Source organism: Onychostoma macrolepis, chromosome 20, assembly GCF_012432095.1.
Source record: "Onychostoma macrolepis isolate SWU-2019 chromosome 20, ASM1243209v1, whole genome shotgun sequence".
In the NCBI taxonomy this organism is placed as follows: Eukaryota; Metazoa; Chordata; class Actinopteri; order Cypriniformes; family Cyprinidae; genus Onychostoma; species Onychostoma macrolepis.
In genome coordinates this window covers 18,024,907-18,040,689 of record NC_081174.1, presented here as the reverse complement: position 1 = coordinate 18,040,689, position 15,783 = coordinate 18,024,907, and the positions used below count along the sequence as shown (strand labels likewise).

The window sequence follows — 15,783 nt, the reverse complement described above, 5'->3', positions numbered from 1 at the left end:
CTGGAACAGTAAGTACTGAGAGTATTGCATCAGGCCTTCTAAGAATGTTATTTGACACCGAAAACACCGCTGAATGCACATACAAGGTAGCAGATTTGACCTCGTATGCAGTCTTCATGGGAAGATATAATAATTTATATTATAACAGGACATAATATATGATAAAATATAAAAATTTTATCCATTTATCCATAGCAGGGATGCTGAAGTGTAACTCAGCATCTCAGAGGCATAATAATATATAATATAATATAATATAATACAATATAATTAATATAATAAGGAAATCAAGATGCTGTTTCAAAGCATGCCCACGATTTCCATTTTTATTTTACATGCAGTAGTCTAGTCAATTAAATGCGTTTTGCATTGCCACCAGAAATGGTAACATCCTTCAGAAATCCTCCATTCACTTTTATCCTATCATGACTGCTGAGACAGATTAGTTACTTCCTAAAGATCTTTTAAGCTATGGCATCGGCTTGTATTTAAGATCTCCTTTGTCTGTAATCTCTATCTATGATAGTGTGACACATTTCAGACCTTTCCAATAAGTACACAAACAATTTTTCATACATTTCTAATCTTTCTACAAACCTGTCACATCCAGTGCTACATTTTTAACAGGTTCAACCACAATGTGTTTATCTCTATTTTGCTTACATCTCATGCTCTGATTATTTACATATTACGATAAAGTTAAGGTCATCAATACTATAAATTCGGAAAGTACATATTGTTTGTCCTTAGAATTGCGTCATGTTCTTCGCAAAACAAATATTTATGTACTGACCTGTTGTCTGTCTGGAAGATTCAGAGTCTTATTAGATTAATGTTTTTTTTTTGCGTATTATATATCTGACCAACCTCAGAATAACAACATGACAGCATCATCAAATTATGAAGAAATACAGGCAGGTCAGACTTGTGATCTCAGTAGTGTCACAGTTCTTTTGTCTGCCCTGTTTTGGATCTACGCCTTAGGTTGATGAGTTTTTTAGCCATTAGTCTACTATAGTGACGCATTTAATATTCCCTCTGTAGCAATGCAGATGTAACATTTTTCTGTCAACAGAAAGGAAATTATTTTATTTTTGCAAGCCTGTTAGTCATTTTTTTCCCAGGTAAATGAATCATTAAATTTCAAAACAATTAGATTAGAGACAGTACTGTATTTGCTGTTTTTTGCTGCATAAAAAGTTCAAATTAGTCAAATTTTCGGTCGATAAACAAAACACTCCTCTGCCCCTGGCCACCCCTGGACATTTCCTTGTAGTATAGCTTAGGCTCTTCTTTGGTTAAAATAGGATTATCTATAAATAGAGGTATTAGCTGGCATCATAAGATACAAGCACATGTAAGCTTCTTAAAGGTCTGCATGATGCACAAGCCTTTCTCTGCCTATAGCTCAGGCAGACGGGGGAGCTCCAGTGACCAGACCTTTCACGGGACAGCCTGTTTACTTTCTCCAGTGCAGTAACCTTAGGCGCGGACACGCTAGGCCCCCGCTGACCTTATATGAATGACAAATGCAGAATGGAAAGAGGGTCGTGTGAATTGCGCATGTGTTGTACTTGCCGTGGTTCTTTTTAGCCGTTACTGTTGATCAAGTTACTGAAAGTTTTATTAGCATAACTGATTGAATGTTTAACTTAATCAATGTAATTATACTGTAATTGATATGTAATTTGACATAGCCCATTATTTTCAAAATGCACGTCATTTGGATCTTCATGCTGCATACGTTGGCTCATGTTAGTTTGACGTTATGTTGATGACCAGTTGAACTAGTTTCAGCTATAGTTAGGAACATACCGCTGTCAAATGTCCAAAAACAAAAAAACAAAAACACACATGTACTGTATGTCTTGCAGAGAATGGGCTTGCCATAGGGTGGAGACCAAGAAATCTCCACCCAAAATAAACAAACCCAAAATCTTGGAAAAAAAATACATTCCCATGCCCCATGCACACATATAGTGCACTTAAACATTCTTCCTGCCATACATGATAAAATGCAGGGAACATTTCAGACATGGTGTATTTCATGGAATTTTTTTTTTGTTGTTTTTAAACTGGTTGACTAATAGATGAGAATGTTTAATAATTGTATACTTATTTTAATCATCAATCTGTATGCAATTTTGATCTTACTTTTAATTTCTTTATTATTATTATTTTGATGATGTTATCTTGAAGGGATTGTTCAAATGGAAAAATGTTATCATCATGTTCTCATGTGAACCTCATATTCTTTATACCTGTATGACTGTCTTTATTATGTGGAACACAATATAAGATATTTAAAAAATAATATATATATATATATATATATATATATCTCATCGTATTTAAAGATATTTTAAAGAACGTTCCAACTATTATTGTCCACAGAATGAAAGTGAATGGGGTCCAAAACAACACTGAATCCCTTTGTCTTTAGTTGTATGGACAAAAACAGATCTTCAGAATATCTTCTTTTATGTTCCTCAGAAGAAAGAATTTCACACAGGAGTAAATGAAGGAGAGTAAATAATGACAGAATTGCCATGTTTTGGTGAACTGTCCCATTGGTGAAAGTCTTTTGAGAATTGCTTTAATTTGTACGTTTTCATTGACATATTTCATTAAATTCATCCTATAAAAGAGAACTTCAAGAACAGTGTGAAAAGCAACGGACAACAGAATGTTGTTGTTGTTGTTGTTGTTAAATAATGAAACTTGCAGCTTGTGTTGCTGTACTAACCTCATGGGCATTTTAGTGACATCTAGTGTTAGTGAAGGGAAATTTCAGATGGAGGGCCTCTGGGTTTGCTGGATTTCTGGCTCATGATAGCTGTGTTTTGGACATCATGTGCTTTAAATCGTACATTTTAGTATTGCATTTGAACGCTGTTTTAGGATGGGATTAATGTGCAATTTCAGGTTCAGAAAAAGTTCATTTGTGTTGTTTACCCATTTTACTCTTTTGACTGCACACGGCCGACCGTGTCAGAATCTAATGAATGTTTAGCATCCTCCTATCAAGGATGTTTTCACATTCCACAGCCCAGATTTCAAAATACTCTTGAAATGAAATCAATAGTCTTGATTTGATGCCCCCCTCCCCTTTTGTTTGTTATGAGCTCGTTTCCTGAAACTTTTCGGGATCCGTACAAATACAGAGAACGAAGAAAGAAAGAGATGCGTGAGAAAAGCGTTTGGCCAGTGCCGGCATGTTCTGCATTTTTTAATCAGACAGGAAGCAGGAAATGATGTCACGGGGTCACAAACAGGATGCAGTGATTATAACACAATGAGAATGCCTGGCCATGCGATTTAGACCCAGAGGCCAGAGAGCAGAGCGCACACACACACATACACACTTGCAGTTGCGGCGGGAGGGGTTCGGGTAACAGGTTGCATTGCGAAAGCTTTAGCGTATAACTAATTGCTGCGATAACAAGTGTTTAACGCTCCGGCTGCTGACGGAAATTCTCTCCAAACCTTTTCGAAATGTGTTTATTCTTCTTAAGCGTCCTTTTGACCCAAGCACAGACGCAAAGACAAGGATGCTTAGATGACACGGATGAACAGGATGTGTGTGTTTGCGTGGCACAGATTTGTTGTCGGTTGTTGATTATGTTGCTCTTTGGAATGGAAAGAAACCCGAGCTTGACCTGGAAAACCATTTCTGGTTTAGTACTTAGTTAAACTCAAAAACGCATCTCCTGCATGGCCCTCTGCTGCCTTGCATGGGGTCTCATAATATTGACTTTGGCCAGGGTGATGGGAAGGATGAATCTCAGAGCTGAACATCAAATAAAAGTCCAAATTGCCTTATTTTTTATGATGCATATCAACTACTTAAATTGCCGATCAAGCCTTAGCTGACCTTTGCACCCTTTAGGTGATTCAGTACTGGCTGTTCTGCTCTGGCAGGCCGATAGGGTCTTTGATTTATTGAATTCTTTTTTTAAATAAAATGTTTGGAGTGCATAATGCCGCTGAAACCCATCTGTGGGCGCCAAGGCCACGTGCACAGCTCCAGTCAATTCTTTTGTTGTGGATCGAGATGTCTCCTTTGGCCCCGAAGGCGAGGCTGAGGCCCTCGGAGCTGGAACTCGTTTGCGTCTGTAGATAAGCATGTGTGTTTTCTTTACGGGTGCTCTGCAGAGCAGCGCCATGATGAGCCTGGTGAGAGGGGCGGCATATGCCGCTGTTTTTATGGCAGGGCAAGGTTGCACCCTGGGGCATCTGTTTCGGTTTTCTGAGGAGGGGCCGCTCCTCTGTCGTTTGCGCTCTTCGCCTGTCTTTGTTTCAGAATTTCCAGCTCAAGGGGCCTGTATCCGAGGCAACGGATTTAAATTTCAAGCCAATTTACAACTGGGGAAGGGGAAGGAGGGGGTTGTGAGTTTTTTTTTTTTTCAGGATTGAGAGAAAATAGTTCATGGAGATGTAAAAAAATACTGCACATTGGTAAGCAAATTGTAGATTTGTTGTTTATATATAATACACACACAAATGTGAAATTATCAAGAAAACAAAATAGCTTGAAGGAATTAACTTTTTTTATTCTTCAGATGTTTGGTTTCTTATAAATATGCATTATATACAAAATAATAGTATAAAACATATAAAGAGCAGTGTGTCATTATTAAATTAACTCTGGAAATAATCACTTTTTAAAAAAATTACATTATTGGTTCTGTATTCTCAAAACTAATTATAGGCAGTCAGTGGTGAGCAGTCGCTTTGTTTTTCTGTTTCTGTCCATTTCTTGTCTTGTACTCATGGGCCGTGTTGCATAAAAGAAGTTAACTTAACTTCCTCTTGGATCTTGCTGGCACAGTTCTGCGTATTACGGTTCTGCAAGTTATTTTTCTTTTCTTCTTTTTTTCTTTCCATGTTGATTAAATTCTCAAAAACAATCCAAGAAGACCCTGGGCACAAACATAGCACTCTACTTAATTCTTTTAAGGCTTTTTTGTGAATTTTCAGCTGCTTACAATCTTATTGTAGAGAGGAGAGCAAAAAGTCTTTTTAAATGATTGATGTTAGCAGTTTTTTTTCTTCTCAGACATTCATAGCGCTCATCGTTGATTTGTTTGGGTAAGCTCTCTGATTGGTGCTCCCCTCCTCGGTCTTGCATAGCTGGCAATGCTGGTTGAAGGTTTGGAAGTCCCTGGCACCTTCTATTGATTACTTGGCGGACGACGTGTCCATGATTACCGCAAAAGGATCTTTTTTTTTTTTTCCTCAAAGAAGTCCCTTTTCCTTTCAGCCCACGGGGGAAAAACATACCGTAGCAGAAGAGTTCAGAAATCATCCAGGACTGTACACGTTTGTACACAAACACTTCTTCAACATAAAACTAAACTATTGCATTCGATGAGCAGGACTCTGCTCTCTCCAGTTTCTCAAGTTTCTCAGTGCAGCAGTGGACGTCAATATAAATCTCCAGTCTCTAAGTATTTTTGTAAACAATCCAGAAAAAGATTCTGCTTTGATTGTGTTTTTTTCTCCTCTCTTCATAGACATCAGCCTGTAATTTATACCTGTGGAAATTGTCAAAACAAAACAGAGGCTTAGATTATGCTTTGGAATTGATGCATTCTTCTCAATATGTACAGTAAGAATAGTATAGGTTCATTACAACTTGAAATGCATACAGTAGAATATTTAGTGGCCTAAAAGGCAGATTTATCACTTTTCTCTCTATTAACAAGCCTCTGTTCAGTAGCCTAGATTAGTAGACACTGACAGAATGATAAAATTGTGAGCAGATCCCTGCTTGAAACATGGAGACATATTAAGAAATGAAATGATCCTCCTTACCTCAGTTGCTATGACACATTCACTCCTCTCCTCTGCTATTACAAACACAGACTGGTACACGGAGTCCCTTGGGGAACATATCGTTGATATCCTACACTCTGGCTTTTCCCTGCACACACAAATCACGCTTCATGTTAACACAAAGTAAAAGCACATGGGGCAGCTATTTATTGTGCTGTGATGGGGGTGAATGTGTTCAGCTCATGTTTTCGCTTTATAGCGTTTTGTTCTTTTGCTTTGTTTACAGAGGCTGATGTAAGAAAACCCCTGTAAGAGGAAAAGGCGCTTTTGTTGTGCGGTCCAAATCAATAAAAATCTTTTAATGGGGTAAAAATGCTTCTTGCTGTCAATGCCTTAGGGCCTGTGAGTAAAATCCACGTTCGAGTGTGTAAATGTGTGTTGCGGTTGCGGATAACTTCTTTTAGTCAGTATTGATGTTTGTATTACGGTCATCAGGCGAGCACTAAGTGCAAAGGTAATATACTGGGCGGCACTCTAATGGAGCATGACCTCAGCATAATAAAGCAAATTCAATTTATCCAAACACCTCTATTTATCAAAGTGACATGAAATCCATTTCTTACCTGTACATTCTACTCAATGGTATTTTCTCTTCTAAACACTTTTCGTATTTATGACTTTTGTCCTCTTGGGATACGATGTCCTTGAACTCTTTCGATGAATTGTAGTCCAAGTGGCAGTTCTTGTGTATGTAATTTGATTTGTCAGGTGTGCAGTCCACCTCCAGGCTGACCTGCTTATTAGTGTTCTTCAACTGAGAAGTGGGGATCAAGTTGTCTCTTTGCGATTCCGACATGTTGTTCATTGCCTCACCTCGAGTCCTTTCTCCAGATGCCTGCCTGTGAATGTGGCGCAGGGCAATAACCACCATGCAGAGCAGAACCACGAGAGCCACCAAACCCACGGCTAGAGAAACCGCAGCCCACTGGAAGCGATCTTCGGTTTTCTCTGTGGTCACGGGAGCGGTGACAGAGTAGTATTCACAGTGGGGTCCGGTGAAGCCGCTGGGGCAGAAGCAGGCGGGCGGGCTCCCTGGGATACCCGCGCAGGAGCCGCCGTTGAGACAGGGTCTGGAGGAACAGGCGTTGGAAGGCCGGTCACAATTGCGGCCTTCGTATCCCGGGGCGCAGGAGCAGACGTAGTCGTTGATGCGGTCGTAGCACGTGCCGCCATTAGCGCAGGGGTTGTTTGCACAGTCGTTGATGTTGATCTCGCAGCGCTGGCCAGTAAAACCCGCTCGACAGCTGCACATGCGAACGCCCCCCAGGACCACACACAAGCCATCTGTGGATCAGTGGGACAGGTGTCAGTGACCAATTTTACATAGATATGCTTGCGCACACACACATCTGGATCTCTGCATCCGCATTATTTCTAAATGGAAAAGTTAGAGGCAGAAAAGATGCATTCTCGTACCATTGGCACACGGCAGAGTCGTGCATTTGTCCACTCGTCTCTCGCAGTTCAGACCAGTGTAGCCTCTGGGACAGTCACATGCGTAACTGCGCCCGTTGTCTTTCTCGTGGCATCTGCCGCCGTGAAAGCACGGGGAGTCTGCGCAGGTGAGCAGACTGTGTTCACAGTGAGTTCCCTCAAAGCCAGGCAGACAGGTGCAGATGTAACCTTTGTCAAGATCCTATAGGGTGAGAGAGGAAGCAGATGTTTATGGACCCATTTGCATTGTTTTATGTTTGTCCAGTAATTCTAGATGTTGAGAAAAAGGCTTTTCAAAGGATGCTTGGATCCATTAATAAGGCCATAACATGGCTAGTGATTAAGCCTGAGGTTTTTCCAAACACTAACAATGAATATTCTGACATGGACAGACGATAAAATGGTAAAGTCATTTAATATCAAAGATTATCTGTCATATTTTAGTCATTTTAGTATCATTAATGTCTATTGTGAAGAGGATTAATTTATTTGTGTTTATTTCAGTCCAAATTCACATTACAGTTCAAAAACACTAAGCTCATTAAACGCATGTGGTTTTAATCAAATTCATATCCTCAGATTGAGTCAGAATGACTATAAAAACATGAAGGTTTGGGGCTTTTCAATGAAATAATGACTCACCGAGCAAAGACCTCCATTCTTGCATGGGCTGCTGTCACATTCGCGCACCTCAAGCTCGCAGTTGACCCCGGTGTAACCAGGCCGACAGGTGCAGGTGTAACTGCCCTGACCTGTATTCATACATGTGGCTCCGTTCACACATGGCTTGTGATGTGTGCAAAAATTCAAATCTGTTTTGAAAGAAATAATAATGTCAGTACTAGAAAGGGTCATATTTTTCAGCATCAGTGTGAATCACCTTAAGTTTTTCCACGTTTCAGTCACAGATCTACTTGTTCAGTCTTAAACTAGCAATGAGCTAAAGTGCTGTAAGCTCTATTATTACCATGACACTGAGGTCAATGAAGAGTGAGACATTCAGACAGCTACTGTAACTGTTTAGGGTTTAGTCTTACCTTGATCACAGAACAGTCCACCCCAGCCCTCTTTACAGTTGCACTGCCATGGTTGCTGACAGGTGCCGTGTTTACAGGCTGGATATTTCCTGCACTCTGTGCAAAGTTTACCCTGCCATCCTTCTCTGCACCTGCAATACACAAATATGCCAAAAAAAAAAAAAAACTTTAAATATGGTTTTTAAAACCCCACTAAACTAGATACTCACATAGGACATTTTTCCATCAAACTATAGCTGCCAAAACTCATTTAATGACAAAAGCTGAATAACAATGTTGCATTTTAAGGCTTATCCTGAATGTAGGTCAGAAAATTACAACAGAGCAAATACTATATAGACTATGCATGTGTGCAAAGACAAAAATTAAAAGGAATATTCCACACTTCATACACAGGCCATGTATACTTACACACACTCTCCAGGTTTGGAGCAATTGCCATTCGCCTCACTGCATCCCTCCAGACAAATCGCTGCATTAAAAGAAAAAGCTCTTATTATTAAAGGTTCATGGGTTTACAATAGTTACGAAAAGTTCAAAGTTATTTTGACTTAAAGGTGATGCATGTAATTTCCCCCATGTTAAATAATTTGTCCTCTACCCACTTAATATGCATTGATAAAAGTAAGCCTTTCAGATTGATTCTTTAAATAGTGTACCAAAACATGGCATTCGGTCTGAAATAAAAATGTTGTCTTAGGCAGAACTACCTGTTTGTCCAACAAAAGACAGTTCTCAGGTAACTTTTCTTTTTGCACAAAAAAATAAAAAATCCAACTTCACCTTTAAATGTAAAGGTGCATACTTATTGAAAATGTAATAAATTAATAAGTGTGACTGACTCATTTTTTGCATTAAGCTTTGTTGAAGCTGAACGAAAAACAGAAATGGCAGAAACTTAGACATCTATTTCCAAGATCCGACTCCATTTTCCAACAGGAGCATCCATAATTGCATTGTGGCTTTAATTTAATATCAGCTGCTCTTGTATAAACTCAAGTTTAGTAGGCTTACTTGTTCATTATAATGGCTCTTAACCAAATAAATCTGTCTTGCTGCAATCAGTTGTACAGAACCTGTCTGGCGAGGTCACTGCTTTGGGTGCGGGTAATTTACTGTTGCTTGTGTTGAGCTGTCTATGACATTGATTTTGAGCGGGTACCGACCGGCGCTGAACTGCTGGTTAGACCGCAGCAGATGCTCTATCCCAATAACGGACAGCTGCCCCTATTGTTGTTTGTAGTCTGTGCGAACCATATTTGCAGCTGCTACGCTGGAGCGCAACAATGGGGACTACAATTTCGTGGCGCGTGGCGGATAATAATGGCGCGATTAACTCGGCGCGTGCTTGCCATGACGCTCGTGCAGGATTAAATTACCAAGCACGCGCGCTTAGAGTATACACAAACTGTGTCAAGCGCCCTGATCAACACCGTGAATTCTCAGAGAAACTACAGCAGTACAAAGAAAAAGCCGAAAGCAAAACACACAAGACTCAAATGTATACAGTCGGCAAACATACGCTTTCCATTAAACCCATATCCATCTCAGAACGCTGTTTGTATTTTCTCCTGCTCATTACGATCAAAAGAAGTCAAACCCCAATCTTAAAGGACCTTAAAGGTACATTTATCTTTTACTTATATACAAATAGAATGATTTCGTTTCAAACTCGTGTTTGATTGACCATTAAAAAAAAAATTATAAGTTAATTTAAAGGCGCGAACAGTATGGCCTGAAGAGCGAGGTAACCGTAGCAACAGCACGCTACTTGAGGATCATCATTGGACGAAACACTGACAAAACACTGGCATGTTAATTATTCGATATTATATATTAAATATTAATTTAAACACTTATTCACACTAAATGTAAAAAATAAAAGCAAGTTTATTTGTGCTAGGGGCCACAAAACATGATTCTGGTTGTTCCATTTCCAAAATTTCCTATGCAAATTCCTTTTAAAAGGTTGATCCCAGAGGCACTCAATACATGTTCTAATACTTTTGTTCGACTGTAAATTAGTGGGACGAGCAAGACACAGAGCTCACACCTAAGCAAAACCTCACTTTTCAAAACAAGAGTCCAGTGGATTGTGATCTCTGATTGCTTACGTTCTTCGCAGTACTCCCCCTTCCAGCCAGGGAGACAGGATAACTGCCCATCTGGGTTGCAGGTGTAGTGGCCAAAACGGTCGTCCCTGGGCGTGCATTTTTTGGAACAACTGTCGCCGTAGTAATTGTCACTGCAGATGAACCGGTAAGAATACCTTAGCTCTGTCTGCTTCCCGCTTTGAACATCCTGAGACCATTCAGCCCCTACTTCCAACTTTCTTTGGATGGCAAAAAAGCTTATCTGCAAGTCGGGGTTGTATGTGTCTGTAGAAAAAGAGGAGAAGATTGTGATTAGGCCATTGCTGAATTATTATTTGATTTCTTGTTTTTTCTTTTTCTCAGGTTAAAAAGCTTATATGAAATAAGTAGGTTAGAGTGTGGTGTGATAGTTTTCCTTTTTCTTTTTTGAAAGTGTCTTCAAAGGAAAAAATTTAGCCCAACTTCAAGTTCTGGGAAGTTGACACATTTGGAGTAAAACTTATGTTTAAATTTCCTCTTCCTTTGAGTTAAGCAAAATATTCCCATGGTATTATCCCATTCTAAAGGGCGGGACAGACAAAGGTGTAAAATACAGGAAAATGCAGTCGGATGGTTTTGGCAAGCGCTGTGTATTCTCACCAAAGCCCACTGCGCTTTCCCACGCCAAAAATAAACCAAAGGAAGTTCAATTGTGTTCGAGCATGAGAATGCAAAGGTGTTTGAAGCAATAGGAAAATGCATTACAAATTTACATCTTTTCAATGAACATGTTTCTTAGGAGATGGATACAGCTTGCCAAGGTTTAATAAAGCGTTGTAGACAAAAAAGAAAAAAGAAAAAAAAGGTAGGCTATATAAAACATTCTAATGAAAAGAGAAGCTTGAAATTCTGTATATGTACAATATCGAAGTGTCGCCCTCTAGTGGACAAAATCGAATCTTACCTACAGGTAGATCCGCGTAAGGTGAGTGCCAGGCCTCAATAATCAATGAAAATGATCCCTAGGAGGAAAGAGAGATTTAGATTTTCGCCTTTTATATCTAAAACACAAGATTACATACATTATTAAAACATGAAAGGATGAAAGGATAAATAAAAAATAACAGCATTATGAAATCTTTTAGGAAGCAGAAATAAATTAATAACGGCAATTAAAGTGATCAAAATATTGAATAATGTGGAATGCATCAAAACTGTTACTCTGCACATGTTGAACCTGGCTGCATTACAAACTGTTGCTACCCCAACGCTGTAATAAAACGCAAACATGTTTCAGATCAAAAGGAGTTGCATTTGAGCTCACCGGCCAGCCAAAGTTGAACGGCAGTCGAATCGGTGTGCTGAAAGAGCCACCTCCCATGATACTGAACGAGTTTGTCCCCAGCACTGGCGTTATGGCACTTCCAAAGATACAGTCACCTGGAGACACGACCACCTGGTAGTTTTTTAGGCAAACTCGGAAGAAAGTCCTGCATTCAGGCTTGCATGCATTGCCATTTGCGAGCAAGCCTTTGAAATTTCTGAATTCGTGAAGGTCGAGTTCGAAAACACCAGATCCAAATATCTGAAGGGAAAAATTACACGCGTTACAACATTGCACTGCAAACACTGGCTTACCTACAAAAGTGCGCTCGAGAAACAATTGAGAGGAGCGGGGTCCTGCTGACTCTCCACAGGACCTGGGATGTTTACCTGCGTCAAAACGGTCGTGAAAATTGCGATGAGAAAGGTGAGCCAAGCTGCCATGCTTTTCGATTCTCCTGGGCAGCCGCGTCACCCACGATTATATTCCCCGAAAGAGCCTATTCCAATGCAAAAGGGTGCAATGAAAACAAACGCCGAAGAGTAAAAAGGTATATCCCGCTGCGCGTCCACCCTGCACGGCACTTCAGTGTGCAGGAGCACGTCAAATTTCCAGGTTATCCAAAAGGTGAAGGTGAAACTGGGAAATCAGCATCCAGTCTTATTCCTCTTCGTCTCAAGATATCCACGGAACATGTTTAGTATTCCACAGTGAGCACACCGATGTGTTTAGTGTCAATGGTAATGTCTTGTTTTGGTTCTAAACTTTGTGCGTCAGCAGCGCGTTGTTGGGTATCCTCGCGCTTCTCGTGTAATTCGTGAATGAAGACTTGTTTCTTGCGTCCCGCAGTATTTATACTGGCTTTGTGTCCGCGCTGCTCATTATATAAACTGTCTATCACTAAACGCCGCCCACTTTATATACTCAGTCAGCCCCCCTCTCTCGACAACAATGATATCCACATTTAATACCCACCACTACGCGGATGATGACCAATTGAGCGCGAGTGATTATTAACAAGCCCAGCATCTGTTGGCATATTTAAAGCATGCACGGTTAAACGCTGATCGTTTCACACCGTGCAATTTTCTCTCATCCGAAAACGGAGGAAACTTCGCACACACAGCCTGTTACTTCTCGTTTGTCCCCGTTCCAGTCAATTGCGCGGGTAATTATATTACATCACTGAACGCGTGCGCGGTCAGTGTAGGGTCATACACCTTACCTGATGTTCCGGCGTAGAGCCTCTTCATGTTTCTACCTAAGCGCTATAGTAATCACTATAGTAGGTACTATTTGAATTTGAAGATCTATTTTAAATACATCTCTAAGCATTTATTTTCATTTTCACAGTTTTATACAAAGTATTTTATTTTTGTATTTTTATCAAAAGAATCAAAAGCTCACTCCAAATCATGCCTAATTAAAAATATGATAATGAATAATATTTCCTCATTTAATTTGATACATGTGCTGCACGCGTTGTCCTTTCAGCCTAAATGCAGCATGCCATTATTGTTGAGTCGCGTGCCCCTCGTTAGAAGCGCGTTTCGAGGGCTTTCATGTGCTTTCATACGGGCCTCTGGCTGCGATGGGGTGAGATAACAATTCAGCTGTATGATAATTAGGGTTTTAGCCATAACCACCAAAAAACTCTTCGTCGTCTTCTTTTGCAGTTAACAAGAATGATCATGTAAATTACTCCAGTTGTATTCTGGTTTAATTTTACCCTTTTCCCTAAAGTGTCACGATGGTTTATGAATCAGCCATTTTGGATGAGGATAATTGAGTCATTTAGGTGTAAGCCGGTGTTATTTAATTATCTTTATTTCGAGAGAAAAAAAAGGTGATTAATTTAGCTCAAAATCAATCATGCAATGTATGAGCTCAATAAAAGATTAGTAAATATATTAAAACAACCTCTGGATATACTGAACCTGATGGGCTAATAAATTGATTACTTGCAGACATGCTCTTTGATAAAGCATTACATCGGATAGCATAAGCCTATATTTCTGAAAGGAAAGAACAATGCAAGTTTAAATTGAAAGCATTTCCAGTTTGGTTTCGATATTTTGCCAATGTCCACAGGCGTTTTGATTTTTGATTGGTTGTGCTATTGGACTGTCATGTCGCTTGAGGATTTTCTATTTACCATCTGGTGTTAGATTGAGCGCGCGCGCTGATCGACTGACTGAACCTGTTCATTTTGGATTCTAGCTGGCATCGTTAGTGTGAATAGAGAGGGATTCGGTGCATCCAAGCAGTGCATTAATTGCATTACAATAATGCGAAATTTTCAATAATAATAGCAAGCCCTGTTTTCATTTGCCAGTACGCTCTGAACGAGCCAACATGAGTAGGCTGTTTGAAGGAAACGCCTGATACATGCACAGGTGGCGAAAGTGCATGAAAGAGGGTTTAATTGCTTTGTGGTTAGCGGTGACATTTGAGCTCTTTCGACAAGGCATTATAGTTTCTCTGGCGATCTTGCCAAATTTAGTAGTAAGCCGAACTGACAGCTTGAATATCCCATTATCAATCACGTATTAGGAATAAAGCTTATAAAATAAGATGTAGTTCAAAACTTTACAAGCTCGATATATTTCAATATTGCCTATATTTGAATCACACACTGGCCGTACAGCCAGATGTAGTTCATTGATCCTATTTAGGTCTGAAGCTGAGGGAGTATAAATCATAAATCATATAAATCAGCTCAGCTGCAATACTGTAGACTCCCATCTCTTCCATCCTCTGTTGTTTAAAATATAATTTTTTGTGACATAATTGTAGATGCCTCACAAAAACTGTAAACTTTGATCTAAACCCTTATGTTGATAAACTGTTATACACAAATGTGATTCTGTTTATATTAGCCTGTTTTTACTTTTTGTCAATAGGGCAGTTGATAGTTATAGTAAGAAGGGTAGCCATAATAATAAATATGGCTCACTTCCCATGTTTTATCGGTTAGTGTTTTTATGAAACATTTATCAAGGGTCTTTTTAAATGGAAATTCTAGTGGATGTTGACACAGACCCCGATATGTGAAACGGTGTTTGTTGATTCGTTATTATCGGTTTCAAATATCTTTTTCTCCATTCTGGTCTGCTTTTGAACATTTGCTGAAACAGCATATTTATCTTTTTTTTTTTTTTCTGATGATGTATTGAATAGGTTTTGTGAGTCATATTTACACACCTGCCATGCAGATGATGGCTAGAACAAGTTAAACAACAAAATGAAAGAAAATGCATGTAGAGAGTGAGAGCGATGGAGAGACATACCCTTTGCATCAATACTTGTTTTGTTTATGAACTGAATTAATTTTTAAAAGCACCATTTATAACAAATTAACCATAGCAGAGACATGTTTGTTTTGGCTTACGTGAGCAATCACTGAGTTTCAGTGGACAAAGCAGTGCATTAGTCCACAACGCCACATGGCATATAATATCATTTGTTTTGCAACTAGTTAAATAGCAATACCACTCTCAGCATGCTTCAAATCAGCCTGTTTTCCTCAAATCATTAAACCGGGTTTATTGTCTGATGGTATCGTATTATTTGCACCCAGGAGGTTGTGTAGAAAGCAGGTTTCTGGTTTGATAGCTGTGGAAAATATTGCCCGTCTTATCTCCTCTGAGGCCATATGTCTCAAATTAAACAGACATAATAAATGTCATGGTGCAAGCAACAACTGAGCATTTATAGATGTGTTTCATGCATTCACACTGCTGATGATAGTGCATTGTGCTAAATGTGGAAAATTACCATTCCTTGTCTCTTTTCACATTAGAAGGGGAGATAAAAGACAGAACAAGCTGTGAATAACAAGTTGTTTTAATGGTTGCTGTGAAACGATTGTCTTTGAATAGATTAAATATCTATAAAAATGTCCAATAATCTATAAAAAAAAAAACAGATAAGAAGTGATTAAAATATATATAAAAAAGATATATAGAACTAAGAAAATAAATAAATGCTGCTGTTAGTAAAAATAATGAAACTTCGTACACATTATAGATGACCGTCTGATAACACCACAAAACTGAACTTTTCAACTTGTTCATTC

The 15,783-nt window shown here is 39.2% G+C and overlaps 1 protein-coding gene across 1 annotated transcript; it reads right to left on the bottom strand.

Moving 5' to 3' along the window:
* Positions 1–2,664: 2,664 nt before the first annotated feature.
* On the bottom strand, positions 2,665–12,740 carry dll4 (delta-like 4 (Drosophila)). The gene is made up of 11 exons (XM_058756737.1): positions 12,095–12,740; positions 11,706–11,966; positions 11,346–11,403; positions 10,424–10,687; positions 8,721–8,781; positions 8,310–8,440; positions 7,915–8,084; positions 7,255–7,474; positions 6,402–7,122; positions 5,818–5,926; positions 2,665–5,537 (listed from the first exon to the last, which is right to left on the bottom strand). The coding sequence occupies exons 1-11, from the start codon at positions 12,146–12,148 to the stop codon at positions 5,532–5,534; spliced, it is 2,055 nt and encodes a 684-aa protein (XP_058612720.1). The 5' UTR covers positions 12,149–12,740; the 3' UTR covers positions 2,665–5,531.
* Between the last annotated feature and the right edge of the window lie 3,043 nt (positions 12,741–15,783).

Coding starts and splice junctions, on each gene's coding strand:
- dll4 (XM_058756737.1), bottom strand. CDS start 12,148: ATGGCAGCTTGGCTCACCTTTCTCATCGCAATTTTCACGACCGTTTTG. Junction 11,404..11,705: donor CGTTCAACTTTGGCTGGCCG/GTGAGCTCAAAT, acceptor CTTTCCTCCTAG/GGATCATTTTCATTGATTAT. Junction 8,085..8,309: donor TGGACTGTTCTGTGATCAAG/GTAAGACTAAAC, acceptor CTTTCAAAACAG/ATTTGAATTTTTGCACACAT.